The sequence below is a fragment of the Petromyzon marinus genome, unplaced genomic scaffold, assembly GCF_048934315.1.
Source record: "Petromyzon marinus isolate PM22_M1 ecotype Great Lakes invasive population unplaced genomic scaffold, UKy_Petmar_22M1.pri1.0 PM_G_Scaffold_7, whole genome shotgun sequence".
NCBI classification, from domain to species: domain Eukaryota; kingdom Metazoa; phylum Chordata; class Hyperoartia; order Petromyzontiformes; family Petromyzontidae; genus Petromyzon; species Petromyzon marinus.
In genome coordinates this window covers 3441178-3463451 of record NW_027423024.1, presented here as the reverse complement: position 1 = coordinate 3463451, position 22274 = coordinate 3441178, and the positions used below count along the sequence as shown (strand labels likewise).

At 48.1% G+C, this 22274-nt stretch overlaps 2 protein-coding genes across 2 annotated transcripts; one reads left to right on the top strand and one right to left on the bottom strand.

The window, feature by feature from the left end:
* Positions 1-1768: 1768 nt before the first annotated feature.
* LOC142920174 (hydroxylysine kinase-like) lies at positions 1769-11986 on the bottom strand. The gene is made up of 3 exons (XM_076062643.1): positions 11960-11986; positions 3233-3413; positions 1769-2082 (listed from the first exon to the last, which is right to left on the bottom strand). The coding sequence occupies exons 1-3, from the start codon at positions 11984-11986 to the stop codon at positions 1769-1771; spliced, it is 522 nt and encodes a 173-aa protein (XP_075918758.1).
* Positions 11926-22028, top strand: LOC142920210 (uncharacterized). Its single transcript, XM_076062694.1, has 7 exons — positions 11926-12030; positions 14703-14843; positions 15399-15758; positions 18531-18779; positions 19234-19384; positions 19552-19612; positions 20111-22028. Exons 1-5 carry the CDS (start codon positions 11985-11987, stop codon positions 19356-19358), a joined length of 921 nt encoding a protein of 306 aa, XP_075918809.1. The 5' UTR covers positions 11926-11984; the 3' UTR covers positions 19359-19384; positions 19552-19612; positions 20111-22028.
* Positions 22029-22274: the final 246 nt, after the last annotated feature.

The following is a 22274-nucleotide window of genomic DNA, read 5'->3' as shown; positions in this document are numbered from 1 at the left end:
CTACCGTTCCCAAAGTCCGCCGAGTGGAAGGTCATGGCAACGCAAGAAAGTCGACTGATCTTTCACGAGGCCAGGACTCCCCACGCCCGTGTCTGAGGGTTCTAAGGTCAACTGTAGTTTAGATTAACAAAAATATCTGAATGCAACCACAACTCACAAAATAACAAAATTAACCCAGAATGCACCAAATCTCGTCAGATCTTTGAAGCTCAGCCGGGGAAGAGCCTGGGTTTAGTGCTTAATTTGAAGACTGTCTGGGAAAAGCAGACGTTTTAGGCCTTGCGCTGCAAGTTGGCCAACAGATGTCGGTGTACGGTGACGCTTTTTATATTCTTGGTTCTTTCGGTAAAGTCACGTAGCAGGGAAACAATAAAATAATAAAAATATAAAACATCTATGCAGTTGTCGAGTGTTACCCCCCCCCACCACCTTTCGTATGCACAGGTAATCTCCGAGTTACTCCGGTTTCCTCTCACGAGCCAAACAAGCTACAAAGGAATTGGTCGAACATCTGAACGCTGGAACTTCATGAATACAAAATCTCAGAAACAAGTCAGGATTTCCTGAGTAAATGAACGGGAAAAAAATATTCTGACAGTATTATTATTATCACCCACGGATGCGCATATGAACGCCGTTTTGTCAACAGCGCTGGATGCAGCAACAATACGTTCCTAACCTGAAGCCACGAAAAACCTCCCCTATGCATTAAGTGCCTGGCATGAGCAATTCACATTTTTCAGATTCCGTATTCAAAGATCGCACGTGTCCAAAACCAACGGCGCCACGTTCAAGTTGAAACCGGTTCCTTGCGAAGCCTCGGGAGGTACCGGTGGGGCGAGTGGGAGGACGTGTCTCACGGTGGGCCCCCTCCCACCCCAAACTCCCCCTTCTCTCTCCTCGCCGTCCGCTCGATCTCCACCGCGGTTCTAGTTTCTGTACCGTGCCGCAACATCGGACCACAGCCTCTGCATGTCCTCCAGGCCCCTGGTCCAGAGCTCGCGTAGCTTCACCCAGCCGGTGCGCGCCGTTATCAGCAGGTAGTCGGCGTTCTGCGGGTATCGCAGGATCGTGTAGCGGGCCATGACCAGCAACTGGCAGAACCTGCGGGGAAAAGTAGACCATGTTGTTGTTGTCGCCGTTGCTGTCATGACGGTTAATATCGTTTGTTATTCAAGAGGGTTTTTGCTGCCGACTTGTTGATCGGCTGGGATTTTAGCGTCCAGGAATCGCAGCCATAGTTGGATCAAGTCTCGTGGTCAGCAGCAGAAGTACCAGCAGAAGGAAAGTCGCCGTCTTCATCTTCCTCGTCTCCAGCAGCAGCAGCAGCAGCGTGATCAGCAACATGATCGGAAACAACATCGCTATGAGTGTCTTTTCTATAATCATCATCACCGCCATCAGCAGCATCCGTAGAAGTGCTGTTAGCAACATCATGGTAATCAGCATTATTATGTCTTAACTGTTACTGATCCCCCCCGTTCACCAATACACATTAACCAACATGGTGAAGTATGGTCAACCACCGCGACGATCGACATGGCATTGGCAAGACCTTCATCATTGGTCTGATGAAGAGCTTTAAATAAATAATAAAGCACTTTTTTTGCCGCACAATCATCGAGTTTATCGGATTCTCGCCAGACCTGGATTAATTCTCGTTACGTAACCGCCACAGGTTTTTGAAGCCAACGTTTCCCGATGCGGCCAACGGCGATCGGGGCAGACCCGACCAAACCTGCCCCGGCCCCCCTCCCCACCTCCGCTCTCACCTGCACGCCACCAGGAAGTAAACGGCCCTCCTCTCGTCCTCGGTGAGGGCCTGCACGCTCTCGTAGCCGGCCAGGACGTGACCCCCGGCCTCCATCGCCTCTCCGCTCTCCACCATCATGTACATGATGGCCATGGCCAGGTCGTACACGTGGTAGCCGAACATCATCGAGTTGAGGTCCACAATGCCGGAGACGCGGTGCCGCGGCGCTCCCTCCGCCGACTTGGGCCCCTGCTGCTGCTGCTGCTCGCTTCCCGCGGCCACCTCCTGCACCAGGATGTTGTCGTCATTGAAGTCACCGTGGATTATGCCTGCGGCGAGGGGGAAACGTCGAATTTGATTTCGTCCGTTGTCTTTTATTGTTGACCGTCCTCCCCTCGTCGCCGTTGTCATCGTTCGTGCCCGTGCCGTTTTTATTCCGGCCGCACGATTGGTGTTGCGCAAGCCGCGTGTGCGAGTCTAAGAACGGCCCCCGCAGAGTCTCAGTGAATCACCGACTTCTCCTGCCTTCAAAGACACATAATTACAATAACCCACCAGCGTCGTACAACCCTGTACAGGGGCGAGATATGGAGCGGTGTGTAGTGGTATGCACACCGCATCACGAGCCCTTGATTCCCGGCCATGGAGAATATCACTGATATCTGAACCAGTCCTGGGATCCTACCTACCTCCTCACCGACCAGCATGGTGAAGGAGGCAAAACAACCCCCATGACCCTACACAGCCTGGGAATGCCTTCGTCCAGATAGTGCATTGACAAAGGGCTGTACATTATTATTATTATGAGTATATGTGTAACAAAAACTGTTGAACACAATTTAGCATCCATTGAAAAATGATTTGGTAGAAATTACAATTATGATTTATATACAGTAGCGTCTGAATGTAATAACCCTGTCATTTGATTTCACCTGTGATCAGTGTCTGTGCGAGTGTCCCCCATTACATGCATGCCTTGTAATGCATCTGTGTATGCTGGGTAAAAGTAATCACGTGAAGCACATTGCAAAGAAAATGCTTGCCACAAATGAATCACAATACCTTGCTGATCTCGTCAAGCAGCATAAACCATCACGCGAATTCGGGTGATCCTCGCAGCGGCTTTTGGCTAACCATCGAACAAAGAAAGACGGTCACCGCATCGCGCGCTTTCAGATGCACTTCTGCGGCCGTCTGAAAAGCTCTTCTTTCCGATATTAGGAAGGCACTGGAGCTATGCACTTTTAAACCTAGATTGAACACTAATTTATTTTTGAACTGATTTTTTTGTGTTTAGTTTGTTGTCCTTCCCCCGCACCTCCGATTAGCACGGTTGACTACGTACGGTGCGAAAGAAGTTCAACGTACACACGTACGTGGCACCCGTTGTGGCTTCAAGGCCTCGTCGGTGGCCTGAAGCGCCCCTCGCCCCCTGAGGCATGGAGCTACGTCCCGGGTGAAGCTGCGAGGCGAGCGTACATCTGGTAAACTTGTGCAGGTTGGGTTGGATCTCCTCGCGGAACTTGGCGATGACCTCCCTGACCAGACCCTGGTTGGGGTCGCCGTCCAGAGTGAAGAGGTAGGACTCGAGCAGGTGGGTGTTTGACAGGTTCCAGATGAAATCGTCTCGTTGCAGGGAGTGCAGGAACGGGTGCTCAAACTATGCAGATGTTTAAAAACGAAGGCGGTAAGATGACAAAAAATGCAATACGAGATTAACATCGCATTGACCAGTTGAGTACACATGTAAGTTAAAGGCAGCAAAACGTCAAGCTTAGCAAAGGATAGTCTTCGTTTCAGAAAAGATGTTCTCCTTGACTTATTTTCTCTTTGTTTTTTTTTCGGTAAAGTCACGTAGGTAAAACTATAAAATAAAAGAATAAATGAAAAAACAACTACATTTTTTTTCATTCTATCATTTTATAGTTTTACCTACGTGACTTTACCGAAAAAACCAAAGAGTATGAATCCTTGCAGTCACGAAAGCTAAAAATCTAGACTTATTATGCAGCTGAGGGTGGGGCTGCCCAAGTCGTGCGTGCGGCTGGCAAATGTTTGATTGGTATTTGTGAATAACAGGACACTTGAATGGATCTGAGAAGTAGTTTTGTGAGATCACCTTCTGTGGGCCATTCTCTAACCAGAGGTGATGCACAGAATGAGATGTTTTTTTCCATCTCATGACATGGCACCAATTAGCACAACTCATACAGCCCTTATCAAGGCACTGCCGTATTCAGTGTTGGTCATGTAGGGTGTTTGACCATACTTCGCCAAACTGGTCAGTGTAGGTTGGTGAAGGATAGAGGACAAGGGGGGGGGGTGGGGGGGCAGGACTGGTTCAGATATCATTTGCCACGAATGTTAGCCGTGGCCGGAAATAAAACTCAGGTGGCCGGGTTCGTAGCGCAGTGTGCGCACAACTGCGCCACCGCTCCACCCCGACGCTTGGAATAAAATTTGGGGGGGGGGGAAACAACAAAAATACGTTGTTCATAATAAAGGTTTTTGGGTTAGATCGCGTTTATTTATGAATGTGTTGTAACCCTCCACCACCCGACACGGCCAATCAGCAAAAAAAAGTGTCACGTTGACAAAAAGACAAATAATTCACTACTTTAGCCCACCGGTGTGTTGAAGAGTGAATCCACATTTACAGTTTGAGTACGACGTTTCGCTGGTAAATACATCCAGCATCATCGGGCAATTCGCCAGAATGGTAAAGCCCTCGCTTGCTCCCGGTTTTATATAGAGCAGCAGGGTGACGTCATCACTTAACTCATATCAGGTGCAGTGATTAGAGGCGGAGGGGAGGGGGTATTGTAATTATATAATCGATTAGTAATCAGTCATTGGTTATGATTAGTAATGAGTTGTAGATTAGTAATTCTTTAAATCAAAATGTAACGTGTATTATTTAATAATACGCTTCCAGGCCGCACTAAGCCTGTAGCTGTCAGAGCGATTAAAGTTATTCTTGTTCCTCTCAATTTCAATGGATTATCTAATTAGTCTTTGCCAGTAATAATTAATTTTACACACCACTGCAACATTGTCAAAATCAATTGAGTGTCCTTGTTGACAAGCATGTTCTGCCACTGCCGACAGTTGTGTTTGAGATAATTTAATATTTCTCTGATGTTCTTTTAGTCTTACGCTGATGTTACGTCCCGTCTGCCCAATGTAGCAGCTGCCACATAAACAATTAATCCGATATACACCTTCTGTTGATAGTTAGGTAATGCGTCTTTAGTGCAAGATACTAGTTTTTGAATTTTGTGTACTGTACCAAATCTTACTGTAATGTTTTGCTTTTGCAAAACACGGGCTAATTTGTCAGTTACTCCTGAGATATATGGAATTTTTATTGTTTTAACAATCTGGTCGCTTTCAGCAGTATTGCTTTGCGATCGTGATTTGGCATTTAGTGCTCTGTTAATTTGAGCATTATTGTAGCCATTCTGTCGTAGTGCGTCTTTAACGTGTTTAATCTCTCTCACTAGACTCTCACCATCTGAGACTGTTTTAGCCCGATGTATGAGCATCTTGATAAGAGAGGATTTCTGAGCTGGATGATGATGTGATTCTGCATTCAGATAGGCATCAGTGTGCATTTGATTTCTGTAAACGCTGTGTTATTTTATACATCGGGCTAAAACAGTGTCAGATGGTGAGAGTCTAGTGAGAGAGATTAAACACGTTAAAGACGCACTACGACAGAATGGCTACAATAATGCTCAAATTAACAGAGCACTGAATGCCAAATCACGATCGCAAAGCAATACTGCTGAAAGCGACCAGATTGTTAAAACAATAAAAATTCCATATATCTCAGGAGTAACTGACAAATTAGCCCGTGTTTTGCAAAAGCAAAACATTACAGTAAGATTTGGTACAGTACACAAAATTCAAAAACTAGTATCTTGCACTAAAGACGCATTACCTAAATTATCAACTGAAGGTGTATATCGGATTAATTGTTTATGTGGCAGCTGCTACATTGGACAGATGGGACGTAACATCAGCGTAAGACTAAAAGAACATCAGAGAAATATTAAATTATCTCAAACACAACTGTCGGCAGTGGCAGAACATGCTTGTCAACAAGGACACTCAATTGATTTTGACAATGTTGCAGTGGTGTGTAAAACTAATTATTACTGGCAAAGACTAATTAGAGAATCCATTGAAATTGAGAGGAACAAGAATAACTTTAATCACTCTGACAGCTACAGGCTTAGTGCGGCCTGGAAGCGTATTATTAAATAATTCACATTACATTTTGATTTAAAGAATTACTAATCTACAACTCATTACTAATTATAACCAATGACTGATTACTAATCGATTATATAATTACAATACCCCCCCCTCCGCCTCTAATCACTGCACCTGATATGAGTTAAGTGATGACGTCACCCTGCTGCTCTATATAAAACCGGGAGCAAGCGAGGGCTTTACCATTCTGGCGAATTGCCCGATGATGCTGGATGTATTTACCAGCGAAACGTCGTACTCAAACTGTAAATGTGGATTCACTCTTCAACACACCGGTGGGCTAAAGTAGTGAATTATTTGTCTTTTTGTCAACGTGACACTTTTTTTGCTGATTGGCCGTGTCGGGTGGTGGAGGGTTACGACACATTTAGAAATAAACGCGATCTAACCCAAAAACCTTTATTATGAATAATATTGGTCGCGAAAGCCTACATGTTAAACTGACTAACTTCTATGGGGAGGATACTTTTCTTAAAACCAGAAAATTGGAGAAGCTCCGCATTAAGCGGATGAAATTGATATCTTCACTGGCGTTCCTCAAAAGGTGCAGAGATTCAAAGGTAATACCAAACGCAGTTAAAATAACACATCACATAAAGTCTTCTAAAGCTAACCAAATACTACACAGAGCTAGCGAATTATTATTAATAGAGAGAATACAGCACAATAGGAGTGAACTATCTTACATTTCGGAATCGCTAAAGCAGTTACACTTAGATATAAGCAATAGTGTATCTATGCATTATTGGAATATAATCGATAACATAACACAACAATCGGCTCATAATGTGTTTAAACTAACAAAAACTAACCAAATTAATCAATTTTCTAGACTACATAATAAACAAATCCCTACTGAAAACCAAAAATTTAAAAACAAAACCGTACTGAACTTGACTAACACTGTATTAACCGGTGACATGGTCTCTATCCTTTCTAAAGGCCTTAACTTTGCCGTTACCCCACGCACAATTCCAGTGGATGAGATCATTGCTGAGGTAGAATCAGCAGTTAGACTCCTTCCACATAATGAGGCAGAGATGACTAGACATGAGGTTGCTAAAATAATTGAGAATAGCAAAGTTCCAAAAGTAAATATTAGCTCTAACGAGGCAAAAGCCTTAAGAGAGCTGCGTGTAAACAAGGATATCCAAATCCTAGCAGCTGATAAAGGCCGCACTACTGTAGTGATGTCACGAGCCGATTATGATAATAAAATTAGAAATTTACTAGAAGAAAGCACCTACATTAAAATTAAACGAGATCCAACTAATACTTTAGAACGTAAGACCACTGCAATAAGTGCAAATTCATTAATCCCTAAAAATGAGCAATACCAAATTAAGCCAAGGGCCTCAAAACCACCTAGACTCTATGGGCTACCAAAGATTCATAAAATCGGCATCCCATTACGACCCATAGTCAGTACAATTGGCTCTGCCACATATCAATTAGCAAAATATATAACCCAACAAATACAGCCCTACATCGGTAGGACATCTTCATTCATAAAAAAAAATTCAGAACATCTTGTGAATGTGCTTAAAGATATTAAACTTACTCCTGATGATATTCTGGTAAGTTTTGATGTGATTTCTCTATTCACTAAGGTTCCAGTGGACGAATCGCTTAAATTACTTGATACACTAGTAAAGAATACCGGTTTACCAAAATATATTCCGAAACTTGCTGGCCATTGTTTAAATAACACTTACTTCTTATGGAGAGGGGATTTCTTTAAACAAAAGGAATGAGCAGCAATGGGTTCTTCTTTATCCCCTGCTACAGCAAATGTGTACGTGGAAAACTTTGAAATAAGAGCACTTGCCTCGAGCACATTAAAACCATCCTTTTGGTTTAGATATGTGGATGACACTTTGGTTGTCTGGCCACATGGTAAAGATACACTGAATGATTTTCTAAATCATCTCAATGCACAAAACCCGGCCATCCAGTTCACCATGGAAATGGAGGTGAATAACACACTCCCATTCCTAGATATTTTGCTTGGACATGGCCTAAACGGTAAAATAACACACAGCGTTTACAGAAAGCAAACGCACACTGATACCTATCTGAATGCAGAATCACATCATCATCCAGCTCAGAAATCCTCTCTTATCAAGACGCTCATACATCGGGCTAAAACAGTGTCAGATGGTGAGAGTCTAGTGAGAGAGGTTAACCACGTTAAAGACGCACTACGACAGAATGGCTACAATAATGCTCAAATTAACAGAGCACTGAATGCCAAATTACGATTGCAAAGCAATACTGCTGAAAGCGACCAGATTGTTAAAACAATAAAAATTCCATATATCTCGGGAGTAACTGACAAATTAGCCCGTGTTTTGCAAAAGCAAAACATTACAGTAAGATTTGGTACAGTACACAAAATTAAAAAAACTAGTGTCTGGGACTAAAGACGCATTACCTAAATTATCAACAGAAGGTGTATATTCGATTAATTGTTTATGTGGCAGCTGCTACATTGGACAGACGGGACGTAACATCAGCGTAAGACTAAAAGAACATCAGAGAAATATTAAATTATCTCAAACACAACTGTTGGCAGTGGCAGAACATGCTTGTCAACAAGGACACTCAATTGATTTTGATAACGTTGAAGTGTTGTGTAAAACTAATTATTACTGGCAAAGACTAATTAGAGAATCCATTGAAATTGAGAGGAATAAAAATAACTTTAATCGCTCTGACAGCTACAGGCTTAGTGCGGCCTGGAAGCGTATTATTAAATAATACATATTACAATTCCTTATAGGGGAAACACATACTAATTAACGGATTACTAACATAGCATATAATCACTAACACACATTACAACTAATTACTAATCTACAACCCATTACTAATCATAACCATTGACTGATTACTAATCTATTACATAATTACAATACCCCCCCCCCAATCCGCCTCTAATCACTGCACCTGATATGAGTTAAATGATGACGTCACCCTGCTGCTGCTCTATATAAAACCGGGAGCAAGTGGAGAGGGCTTTACCATTCTGGCCAATTGCCCGATGATGCTGGATGTATTTACGAGCGAAACGTCACAGTACTACTCAAACTGTAAATGTTGTGGATTCACTCTTCAACACACCGGTGAGCTAAAGTAGTGAACTATTTGTCTTTTGTCAACGTGACACTTTTTTGCTGATTGGCCGTGTCGGGTGGTGGAGGGTTACGACACATTTATAAATAACGCGATCTAACCCAAAAACCTTTATTATGAATAATATTGGTCGCGAAAACCTACGTGTTAAACTATATAAACTCGAAAAATCACAATGAACTTAAAGAGAAACCCAAGAAACTGTGTCCTGACTTTTGTACCGCCCTGTATAATAATCATTACCCCTCACCCCCTGTACCCCCCCACCCTCCGCAGTACCCCTCCTCACTCATCCACTCACTCACCGAGTCGCTCACACATTCACCCACCCATTTACTCACCCACTCACTCAGCCACTCACCCAATCACTCACCTGCTGGCTCACCCACTCACTCACTCACCCACTCACTTGCTCACTTACTCGCCCACTCACTCAGCCACTCACCCACCCACACACTCACCCATCCACTCATACACTCACTTGTCCAGTCGCTCACATACTCATCTACACACTCACCCACACACTCACCCAGTCGCTCCCTCACTCACACACTCACCCATTCGCTTACACACTCACACACCCACTCACTCACCCAGTCGCACACACACTCACTCACACACCCACTCACTCACCCAGTTGCTCACCCAGTTGCTCACTCACTCAAACAGTCACCCACCCACTCATCCACCCACACACTCACCTAGTCGCTCACCTAGTTGCTCACACACTCACCTCACACACTCACTCACTCACCCACTCACCCACACACTCACTCACCCAGTCGCTCACACACTCACCACCCACTCACCCACCCACTCACCCAATCACTCACCCACCCACTCACCCAGTCGCCAACACACTCACCTCACACACTCACTCACCCAGTTGCTCACCCAGTTGCTCACTCACTCACACAGTCACCCACCTACTCATCCACCTACACACTCACCTAGTCGCTCACCCAGTCGCTCACATACTCACCTCACACACTCACTCACTCACCCACTCACCTACACACTCACTCACCCAGTCGCTCACACACTCACCACCCACTCACCCACCCACTCACCCAGTCGCCCACACACTCACCTCACACACTCACTCACTCACCCACTCACTCACTCACCCACCCACACACTCACTCACCCAGTCGCTCACACACTCACCTCACACACTCACTCACTCACCCACTCACTCACCCACCCACACACTAACCCAGTCGCTCACACACTCACCACCCACTCACCCACCCACTCACCCAGTTGCCCACACGCTCACCCACTCACTCACCCACTCTCTCAGCCACTCACCCACTCACTCACCCACTCGCTCACCCAGCCACTCACCCACTCGCTCACCTGCTCGCTCACCCAGCCACTCACCCAGCCACTCACTCACAACAATCGCCACTAATTGGCGGTGACGTCACCACGACGCTTGTGCCAGGCTCACGTGGTTAGCGGTAATCAATTGAAGGTGGAGGGGTTAATTAATTGAAGGTGGAGAGGGGCTTAATTAATTAATTACTGCTAACCACGTGAGCCTGGCACATGCGTCGTGGTGACGTCACCGCCAATTAGTGACGATTGTTGTGAGTGGCTGGGTGTGTGGGCGACTGGGTGAGTGGGTGGATGTGTGTGGGCGGGTGAGTGAGTGGGTGGTGAGTGTCTGGGTGAGTGTCTGGGTGAGTGGGTGGGCGACTGGGTGAGTGGGTGGATGTGTGAGTGTCTGGGTGAGTGGGTGGGTGAGTGGGTAACCCCTCCACCTTCAATTAAGTAAATGAAGGTGGAGGGGTTACCAGCCCCTCCACCTTCAATTAATTAGCCACTATAGTGGTCGCAAATGCACCTGACAGAAGAGGCCGATTGGAATTGGCCCTCCACCCCACAGCACTGTCCGGCACCACGTGGAGGTAGGGAGTTGTTTTTGACAACAACAACAACAACCGCCATTCGCCACTAAGTGGCGGTGACGTCACCACGACGCTTGTGCCAGGCTATGTGCACCCTGAGGCCACGTGAAGTGTTGAACGCCCGCTGGCAGGTCACGGGGCAGACCCAGATGCCACGGGTCGACTGACTGAGATGAGTGGCTGATGCACCACCTGTGCCTCCTACTGCGCCAAACTCACCCACTCACCCAGACACTCACCCAGTCGCTCACCCACCCACTCACCCAGACACTCATACACTCACTCGTCCAGTCGCTCACATACTCATCTACACACTCACCCACCCCCTCACTCACCCAGTCGCACGCACACTCACACACCCACTCACTTACCCAGTTGCTCACCCAGTTGCTCACTCACACAGTCACCCACCCACTCATCCACCCACACACTCACCTAGTCGCTCACCCAGTCGCTCACACACTCACCTCACACACTCACTCACTCACCCACTCACCTACACACTCACTCACCCAGTCGCTCACACACTCACCACCCACTCACCCACACACTCACCACCCACTCACCCACTCACCCAGTCGCCCACACGCTCACCCACCCACTCACCCACTCTCTCAGCCACTCACCCACTCACTCACCTGCTCGCTCACCCAGCCACTCACCCAGCCACTCACAACAACCGCCACTAATTGGCGGTGACGTCACCACGACGCTTGTGCCAGGGTCACGTGGTAAGCGGTAATTAATTGAAGGTGGAGATGGTTTAATTAATTAATGCTAACCACGTGAGCCTGGCACAAGCGTCGTGGTGACGTCACCGCCAATTAGTGGCGGTTGTTGTGAGTGGCTGGGTGAGTGGGCGGGTGGGTGAGTGGGTGGCTGACTGCCGGGAGATCCGTCTCTGCATGTTCCATCCGAGCCGGATCCCGTTTCCAGGCCCTTCGCCTTCGGGTAGTAGGTCTCCATTTCTTAAGCTTTGCTCCGTGTGCGTCTCTCTCTCTCTCAATGCCCCTCCTTCCTAAGAGTGAAACGACTTCCCGTCCTTTAGCCGGCGCGGCGCGTCCATAATGAACACCGCATGCAGTGGGCCCGCCTATTTATGTTTTCTGCACCCTCACGGAACCCCCTCCTCCACCTCCCCCTTCACCCCCACGGATCAACAGCAGCACGAACGACGTGACAGCTTAAATGCCCCTACGCGTATGACAAGACGGCCAGCGCGAACGATCACAGCGAGCGTGGTTCGCCACGTGCGCACGTGCGAAGAAGTTCAACGCCGCTCGAACCATTCAGCGCGCGCTGATCCTGTTTATCTCGGAGACCAACGAAGTTGATTATTGAGTCCTCTGAAGTGCGCCACGAGGGGGTTGCGTTCGGCGGCGCCTTTCCCTACATCGCACGGCGTTGCGACCATTTGGCCGACTGGTGCGGCTGCAGACATAAGCGACCCCACGACATCAACACCCACGTCTGGGTTATATTATTATTGTTGTTGTTATAGCGTTGCCACCTTGTCCTGGTTTTCTCCCATAATCGTGGCTGTGCTGGGAATCCAGTAAACTGTTCCCCCCGGGGAAAGTTAAAAGTCTAGTTTTTTTGTCAGTTACGTAAGATTACAACTACACGAGATGATGCATTAACACGTGGTTTCTCCCATTTTCAGCTCATACAACGTATTATTCTCACGATATGTTTAAGTGGTTTGTCCCTCAGAGATGGCAACCCAAATCATATAAGTAGAATGACTGTGGAAGAAGACGTCGCTATTTCATCGTATTCATTACTTCGCCCAGTGTTGGTGTGCGTGTGTGTGTATCTTTGTGTGTGTGTGTGCATGCATCTGTGTCCCATGTAGTGTAGCGGTTAGTGCACTGCATCACGAACCCGGCTGCCCAAGTTCGATTCCCGCTCACGGCCAACACCGGTGACGATTATCTGAACCGGTCCTGGGTCTCCCCGAGGTCGACTCGGACTCAAATTAGTATCTGATGAGGTGTGTAAACATCGCCACTGCGGGGAGACAAAGGTGGCGACCGGGCGTGGTGCTGCCCACCCCCTCGCGTGCCACAGTGCCGACCTTCATAGACGCTGGCTAGCAGCACTTGCCCCAACAGTCTGTTAATGCTATACGAGGGGACCTTTGTGTTTTTTTTTGTGTCCCACATTACCTTCAGCCCGGTCGTGGGGCAGACGTCCTGGTAAGCAAACCGGGGCGAAGCTTTAGTCTTGCCGATAGCCTAAGTGGACCCCGACCTCTCCTGCACAGCGAAGAAGAGTTGGGCCCCGTGTGTCGACTGAGTGGGGTCGTCAAGGACACGGGGGTCGTCTAACGTTGACCTCGTCTCAAGTAATCTCGGCCAAAAGTCGCCCCCCGCCTCTACCGCAAAAAAAAAAAACCTCTACCTTTGGGCGTTTTTTTTTCGCGTTCCCAGTTTCAGGTTGCAAGCGATGAATTTATAATCAGGAACTTTGTGGTAATGTAGAAACTCGTGGCTGATTGTTACGGCTGCCGCTGTGGTGCTCACCTCCGTTGAGTCAGCGGTGAACACTCCCCATTCCCCATGGTGGGGAGTCAGTCCTCTCGAAGGCAACCCGCTATCTATAATGGGATCCTCGTTTTATTGTGCTTGCAGAGATGAGGGGCTAAATTGATCCCAGACTCGGGTGTGAACTCATCGCCTTGATTGTGAGATGGATTGTGAGTTGGATGCTCACTGCAGAAAAGCTGAGTGGACTTCATTCCTACCTCCCGGAAGAAGCTCTGATGAAGATATTGCCTCCGCATTCCAAATGTTCCAGGAAAGCACTTGGCCCATAAACAACTGATGCTGGCAAAGCAAAGATGGCATTTTCCAGCTACCGTATTAACCCACCAATTGGAGCCACACATGCCACCGTTTCATAAACATAACTCCTGTCCCACCGCCCGACCACCTTGCGACACATTGTTCCGCACATCCGATCAGCACAGTTGGCTACGTACGGTGCGAAAGTTCAACATATATGATTATTTTAATGGCTTAGTTGCCTATCACTTCACATCATTAGCCCCAAAGTTTCGCTACTCAGTAATATACGTACAGTGAGGGAAAAAAGTATTTGATCCCCTGCTGATTTTGTACGTTTGCCCACTGACAAAGAAATGATCAGTCTCTAATTTTAATGGTAGGTTTATTTGAACAGTGAGAGACAGAATAACAACAACAAAATCCAGAAAAACGCATGTCAAAAATGTTATAAATTGATTTGCATTTTAATGAGGGAATAAGCATTTGACCCCCTCTCAATCAGAAAGATTCCTGGCTCCCAGGTGTCTTTTATACAGGTAACGAGCTGAGATTAGGAGCACACTCTTAAAGGGAGTGCTCCTAATCTCAGCTTGTTACCTGTATAAAAGACACCTGTCCTAATGTGAATCCATTTCATTAGAACAAATCACTATAATTCCCATGTTATCGAAAATGTATTCGATTACATTTTCCACTCACGACCAACGTCAATTCCAATGCAGTCCCAATAGGGATCGATGCCATCGGCTTCATTTTTGACCACTATCAATTCGCATTTGTTATCCCCATAGAATCGATCCGAGTTTTAATTTAACCTTGAATCGATTTTCTCAGCACATGGCTTGGGTGAGGAGAACGCGTGGCTGCGTGTGGGGTTCATGGCGATGTCGAAACTCTACAAACTTGGCCTACTCTTCTCCTTCATCCTGCCTCTCCTCCTCCACCACCACCACCTCGTCACGTGCAGCAGCCACGGTGAGCAGAGCCGGAGGTGATCGATAAATCGGGTGCCAGTTTGTGTGATTGTGGGGGGAGCGGTGGTGCAGTGGTTAGCGCACTGTGTGTGAGTGAGTGTGTGGGGAGTGGTGGTGCAGTGGTTAGCGCAGGGGGAGTGGTGGTGCAGTGGTTAGCGCAGTGTGTGTGAGTGGTGGTGCAGTGGTTAGCGCACTGTGTGAGTGTGTGGGGAGTGGTGGTGCAGTGGTTAGCGCACTGTGTGTGTGGGGAGTGGTGGTGCAGTGGTTAGCGCACTGTGTGTGAAGGGGAAGTGGTGGTGCAGTGGTTAGCGAACTGTGTGTGAAGGGGGAGTGGTGGGGCAGTGGTTAGCACACTGTGTGCGTGTTTGGGGAGTGGTGGTGCAGTGGTTAGCGCACTGTGTGGGTGGGAAGTGGTGGTGCAGTGGTTAGCGCAGTGTATGTGTGTGGGGAGTGGTGGTGCAGTGGTTAGCACACTGTGTGTGTGAGTGTGTGGGAAGTGGTGGTGCAGTGGTTAGCGCACTGTGTGTGTGGGTCTTTGTGTGGTCTTCCCACCCAGCCCCTCGTGTGGGTGTTGAAACGGACGGCCAGGTCACGGCGGTCGTCGGCCAGAAGGTGGCGGTGCTGCGCTGCGTCCTGTGGGGTGCGGCCGTGGTGGTGGTGCAGGCCAACTGGCTGAAGGCCTCCCGTGACGACGTCTGGGCGGGGGCCAATTTGGCCGCGCTCAGCCCGCTGCACGGCACGGCGTACTCCAACTCGTCCCTCGCGGGCCGACTGCGGTTCCGCAGTGGGGGGCCGCCCGGCGACGTCTCGCTGGAGCTGCTGGACGTGCGTCATGGCGACGGGGGCCTCTTCCTCTGTCGTGTGGCCACCTTCCCCCACGGCAACTTCGAGGGGAGGGTCAACCTCTCTGTCATCGGTGAGAATTGGCACTGCCCCACACAGAGACCCATAGACTCATCACACAGAGACCCATAGACTACTCACACAGAGACCCATAGACTCACCACACAGAGACCCATAGACTCATCACACAGACACCCATAGACTACTCACACAGAGACCCATAGACTCATCACACAGAGACCCATCGACTCATCACACAGACACCCATAGACTCATCACACAGAGACCCATCGACTCATCACACAGACACCCATAGACTACTCACACAGACACTCATAGACTACTCACACAGAGACCCATAGACTATTCACACAGAGACCCATAGACTACTCACACAGAGGCCCATAGACTCATCACACAGAGACCCATCGACTCATCACACAGACACCCATAGACTACTCACACAGACACTCATAGACTACTCACACAGAGACCCATAGACTACTCACACAGAGACTCAGACTACTCACACAGACACCCATAGACTACTCACACAGATACCCATAGACTACTCACACAGAGACCCATAGACTACTCAGACTACTCACACAGAGACCCATAGACTCATCACACAGACACCCATCGACTCATCACACAGACACCCATAGACTACTCACACAGAGACCCATAGACTACTCACACAGAGACTCAGACTACTCACACAGACACCCATAGACTACTCACACAGAGACCCATAGACTACTCACACAGAGACCCATAGACTACTCACACAGAGACCCATAGACTCATCACACAGACACCCATCGACTCATCACACAGACACCCATAGACTACTCACACAGAGACCCATAGACTACTCACACAGAGACTCAGACTACTCACACAGACACCCATAGACTACTCACACAGAGACCCATAGACTACTCACACAGAGACCCATAGACTACTCACACAGAGACCAATAGACTCATCACACAGACACCCATCGACTCATCACACAGACACCCATAGACTACTCACACAGAGACCCATAGACTACTCACACAGAGACCCATAGACTACTCACACAGAGACCCATATACTCATCACACAGAGACCCATAGACTACTCACACAGAGACCCATATACTCATCACACAGAGACCCATCGACTCATCACACAGACACCCATAGACTCATCACACAGAGACCCATAGACTACTCACACAGAGACCCATAGACTCATCACACAGAGACCCATCGACTCATCACACAGACACCCATAGACTCATCACACAGAGACTCATAGACTACTCACACAGACACCCATAGACTACTCACACAGAGACCCATAGACTACTCACACAGAGACTCATAGACTACTCACACAGACACCCATAGACTACTCACACAGAGACCCATAGACTACTCACACAGAGACCCATAGACTACTCACACAGACACCCATAGACTACTCACACAGAGACCCATAGACTACTCACACAGAGACTCATAGACTACTCACACAGACACCCATAGACTACTCACACAGAGACCCATAGACTACTCACACAGAGACCCATAGACTACTCACACAGAGATCCATAGACTCATCACACAGAGACCCATCGACTCATCGCACAGACACCCATAGACTCATCACACAGAGACGCATAGACTGCTCACACAGACACCCATAGACTACTCACACAGAGACCCATAGACTACTCACACAGAGACCCATAGACTACTCACACAGAGACCCATAGACTACTCACACAGAGCCCCATAGACTACTCACACAGACACCCATAGACTACTCACACAGGGACCCATAGACTCATCACACAGAGACCCATCGACTCATCACACAGACACCCATAGACTCATCACACAGAGACCCATAGACTACTCACACAGACACCCATAGACTACTCACACAGAGACCCATAGACTCATCACACAGAGACCCATAGACTCATCACTACTCACACAGACACCCATAGATTACTCACACAGAGACCCATAGACTCATCACACAGACACCCATAGACTACTCACACAGAGACCCATAGACTACTCACATAGAGACCCATAGACTCATCACACAGACACCCATAGTCTACTCAGACAGAAACCCATAGACTCACACAGAGACCAAAAGCTCGTTATCTTCTGCAGATGTAGATGCCACTGGTTCTTCACGCTCTGCAGATGTAGATGCCACTGGTTCTTCACGTTCTGCAGATGTAGATGCCACTGGTTCTTCACGTTCTGCAGATGTAGATGTCACTGGTTCTTCACCTTCTACAGATGTAGATGCCACTGCTTCTTCATGTTCTACAGATGTAGATGCCACTGGTTCTTCACGTTCTCTTCACATTCCACAGATGTAGATGCCACTGGTTCTTCACATTCTACAGATGTAGATCCCATTGTTTCTTCATGTTCTACAGATGTAGATGCAACTCGTTCTTCATAATCTGTAGATGTAGATGCCACCAGTTTTTCATATTCTGTAGATGCCACTTGTCCTTCTCGTTTTGCAGATGTAGATGCCACTGGTTTTTCACGTTCTACAGATGTAGATGCCACTGGTTCTTCACGTTCTACAGATGTAGATGCCACTGGTTCTTCTCGTTTTGCAGATGTAGATGCCACTGTTTCTTCACGTTCTGCAGATGTAGATGCCATTGGTTCTTCTCGTTTTGCAGATGTAGATGCCACTGGTTCTTCACCTTCTGGAGATGTAGATGCCACTGGTTCTTTACGTTCTGCAGATGTACATGCCACTGGTTTTTCGTATTCTGTTGATGTTAATGTCACTGGTTCTTCTCGTTTTGCAGATGTAGATGTCACTGGTTCTTCACCTTCTGGAGATGTAGATGCCACTGCTTCTTCACTTTCTGGAGATGTAGATGCCACTGGTTCTTCACGTTCTACAGATGTAGATGCCACTGGTTCTTCACGTTCTACAGATGTAGATGCCACTGGTTCTTCACGTTCTACAGATGTAGACGCCACCACCGCCGTCTGTTGCACGCCAGTTGAACTCACGACTTTCGGTCCGAACAGGCAACTCGACACACAAACAGGTTTGTTCGCATCTCTGAATGTTGCATGCGTGTGTGTCCTAGTATGTGTGTGGGTGCAACCATGTGTGTTGGTGCGTGTCTGTCCGTGTGCATGCAAGTGTGTCCGTGTGCATGCATATCTGTCCGTGTGCGTGTGTGTGTGCCTGTCCGTGGGCGTGTCCCTGTTCTGGCCACCCATCCCCTCGTTTGTCACAATCAAGGCCTTCATAGTTGCTGATACTCGCTAGCGGCACCTGCCCCAACAGTCTGCTAGGGCTTTTACGGGGGAACTTTGTCTCTGTCTGTCCTTCATCTCACTCCCTCAACCCGCAACGCCTGGGTGCAAGCAGCACGAGCCTTAAAGTGCACCTAGCCTGGCGCGTGTTGTCATTGCGGTGGTTGTTGTCGCGATGGTTGTTGTCGTCGTGCTACAGCAGCACGCTAACGCCACGCGGGGGATCGTTGTGCCACGCAGAGAAGGTGGCGGAGGCGGCGGCGGCGGGCTGGGCCAGCTGGGCCATTCCGGCCGCAATCCTCGCCGTGTCCCTCGCCCTGGCAGCCAATCTGCTGCTCTGCTGCCGCCACCGCCGGCAGCGGTAGCGTCGTCACGAGCCCTGGGGCCCCACGTGAGTCGCTCGCTTCTCTCGGACGTCGGGCGGACGTTGGCGGTGCCTGCGGGGTTACCTGTGTGACGACCTGCCGCTGTGCCCCCCCCACCACCCCCCCCGCTACCTCACCACCCCCCCCCCCCCGCTACCCCCCCACCACCCCTCCACTACCCACATGCGTGCAGGGAGGAACCCCCCACTCTCCCCAAGCCACCGCGGAGAAACGCGGAGGACGACCTTGGCTACGTGAGTGGCACACCGCCCGCGCACAGAGGCCCATTCCATCCGTGTCTCTCTCTGTATTCTGTGTAGTGTATAGTGTAGTGTATAGTGTAGTGTATAGTAGTGTAGTGTATACAGTGAGGGAAAAAAGTATTTGATCCCCTGCTGATTTTGTACGTTTGCCCACTGATAAAGAAATGATCAGTCTATAATTGAATGGTAGGTTTATTTGAACAGCGAGAGACAGAATAACAAAAAAAATCCAGAAAAGCGCATGTCAAAGATGTTATAAATTGATTTGCATTTTAATGAGGGAAATAGGTATTTGACCCCCTCTCAATCAGAAAGATTTCTGGCTCCCAGGTGTCTTTTATACAGGTAACGAGCTGAGATTAGGAGCACACTCTTAAAGGGAGCCATTGGTGGGCGGGCGAGCGGTGAGCAACTTCTGGCCACCCCAGGGGCGGGGGGGGGGGGGGTGGAGTCGGTCACCGTCTCTCTTATTTATTCTGACCCGCGCAGGTTTTCAAAGACGAAGATGACGACGAGGAAGGGGAGGAAGATGTTTGAGAAGCGGCGTGGGGGGGGGGGGGTGCCCGAGGAGGGAGAGTGCTCCACCTTGCCGTGCTCCACCTTGCCGTGCTCCACCCTGCCGTGCTCCACCTTGCCGTGCTCCACCTTGCCGTGCTCCACCTTACCGTGCCTCCAGTTGCCGGGGCAACGCTGGGGATTGTCGCCGTGGGCGGCTTCACGAGCGGATGAAGCCCCGCGTGCGACGATCTGGACTGTAGCGGAGACTGCAGGGATTCATCTTCTTTGTTCTTCCGGTAAAGTCACCACGTAGAAGGGAATTAATAAAAATAAAACATAACGTGATAAGATTCTCCCGACGTTTCGGCTGCTTGTGTTGTGGCCGAGACGTCGTGAGAATTTTATTATTTTATGTTTTATTTTTATTATTGTATTATTTCCCTTCTACGTGACTTCACCGAAAGAACCAAGAAGATTTGTTGTTGTTGTGTGATCCCAACAATCAGTGCCAAAGTTTGGCTTTTGACTTTTGTTTTTTTGGGGGGGGGGGGATTTTTTTTTACGAAAGAGCTCTCTGTTACTGGACGCAGTTTTTTATTATTTTATTTTAGACTCGTGACGGTCTCTCACCTGCCAGTGCTTTCCCCCGGCATGTGCCGTTGGAAGGGAGGCGACTGGGCATGGTGCCAGGGAGCCAGGGAGAGGGGGGTGGGGGGGGGAGAATTTAAATTCGCCCTCGCGTGGCTGGGGGTCAACGAGCGGCGACATCGGCACGGTCCGTCACGACGTCCGGCACGAAGGGAGTTCCACATGTGCCGGCCGGCCGGCGGTTTATATTATTGTTTTATCGAGGCAACAAGTGGCGTCACGAGGCGCGTACAACGCCGTGAGCCTTCGTGCGCCCCGTCAGCGTCTCAGTTTTTTATTTCTCCCCGAACCCGGCCAGTTTCATCGGCCGCTCCCGCGATGCCGCGGTACTTTCATAGTTTGACACTGTTGGTTTTCGGCGAACCGATATCAGCCGGGTTAGATTGTGTAAAAAAATCAATGTACAAATGTGGCTGTCGCCTGATGAAGCTGGTTGTTGTGATTGCTGGCGAAATGTCACGGTATCCAGAGTGCAAATGTTGTTGCTTGGCTCGCTAACCCACCAGTGTGCTGTACTAGTGTACTACACTACACACTACACTACACACTATATATACTACACTATGTATACTACACTATACACTACACTATACACTACACACTATATATACTACACTATGTATACTACACTATACACTACACTATACACTACACACTATATATACTACACTATGTATACCACACTATACACTACACTAGACACTACACTATACACTACACTATACACTACACTATATATACTACACTATATATACTACACTACGCACTATACACTACACACTATATCAGGGGTCGGGAACCTTTTTGACTAAGAGAGCCATGAAAGCAAAAAATTTGGAAATTTATTTCAGTGAGAGCCATATAATATATTTTAAAAGTGAATTCAACTAAATGTCAGTATAATAAGCCTCTGAATGTATTCTTTTAAATAATGTTGTTATAACACTCACCATTAATGCGACTTCTGGTGCTGCATGGATTTGCTGATGTCTTTGTAGTCGGGTTGGTACTTGGTGAGGTTAAGCTTCATGCAAGCGTTGAGGCTTTCATCCGTTAAACGTGATCGTAGGTTGGACTTGATGTTTTTAAGATGTGAGAATGACTGCTCACATGCATACGTAGATCCAAACATGGTCAATACAGCAATACTCACACGCTGCAGTGTGTGGTATGTGACAGGAAGCGCGTTACAAGTTTTGAGAATCAGCTGGTCTTCGGGTTGGAGTTTTTTCATTTCTGTCCACATGTGCTTGCTCGCCAACTCCGCTTTCTGTCGTGTGATTCTTTCCAAATCTTCATTCAGTGACTTGAACTTATTCACCCACATGTCTGAGGCCTTCAGGTCAGCCACTTCTGCTTCAAAATCTCTGACGGAGACACCAGGGATGTAATTCAGGTCGGCTGTGTTCAGTGAACACTCGTTTGGATGGGTGATGAACTTAAAAAGACGAGTGTGCTCACGAAATTCTCCAAAGCGTGCTTTGAAGGACTGTAGGAGACTGGATGT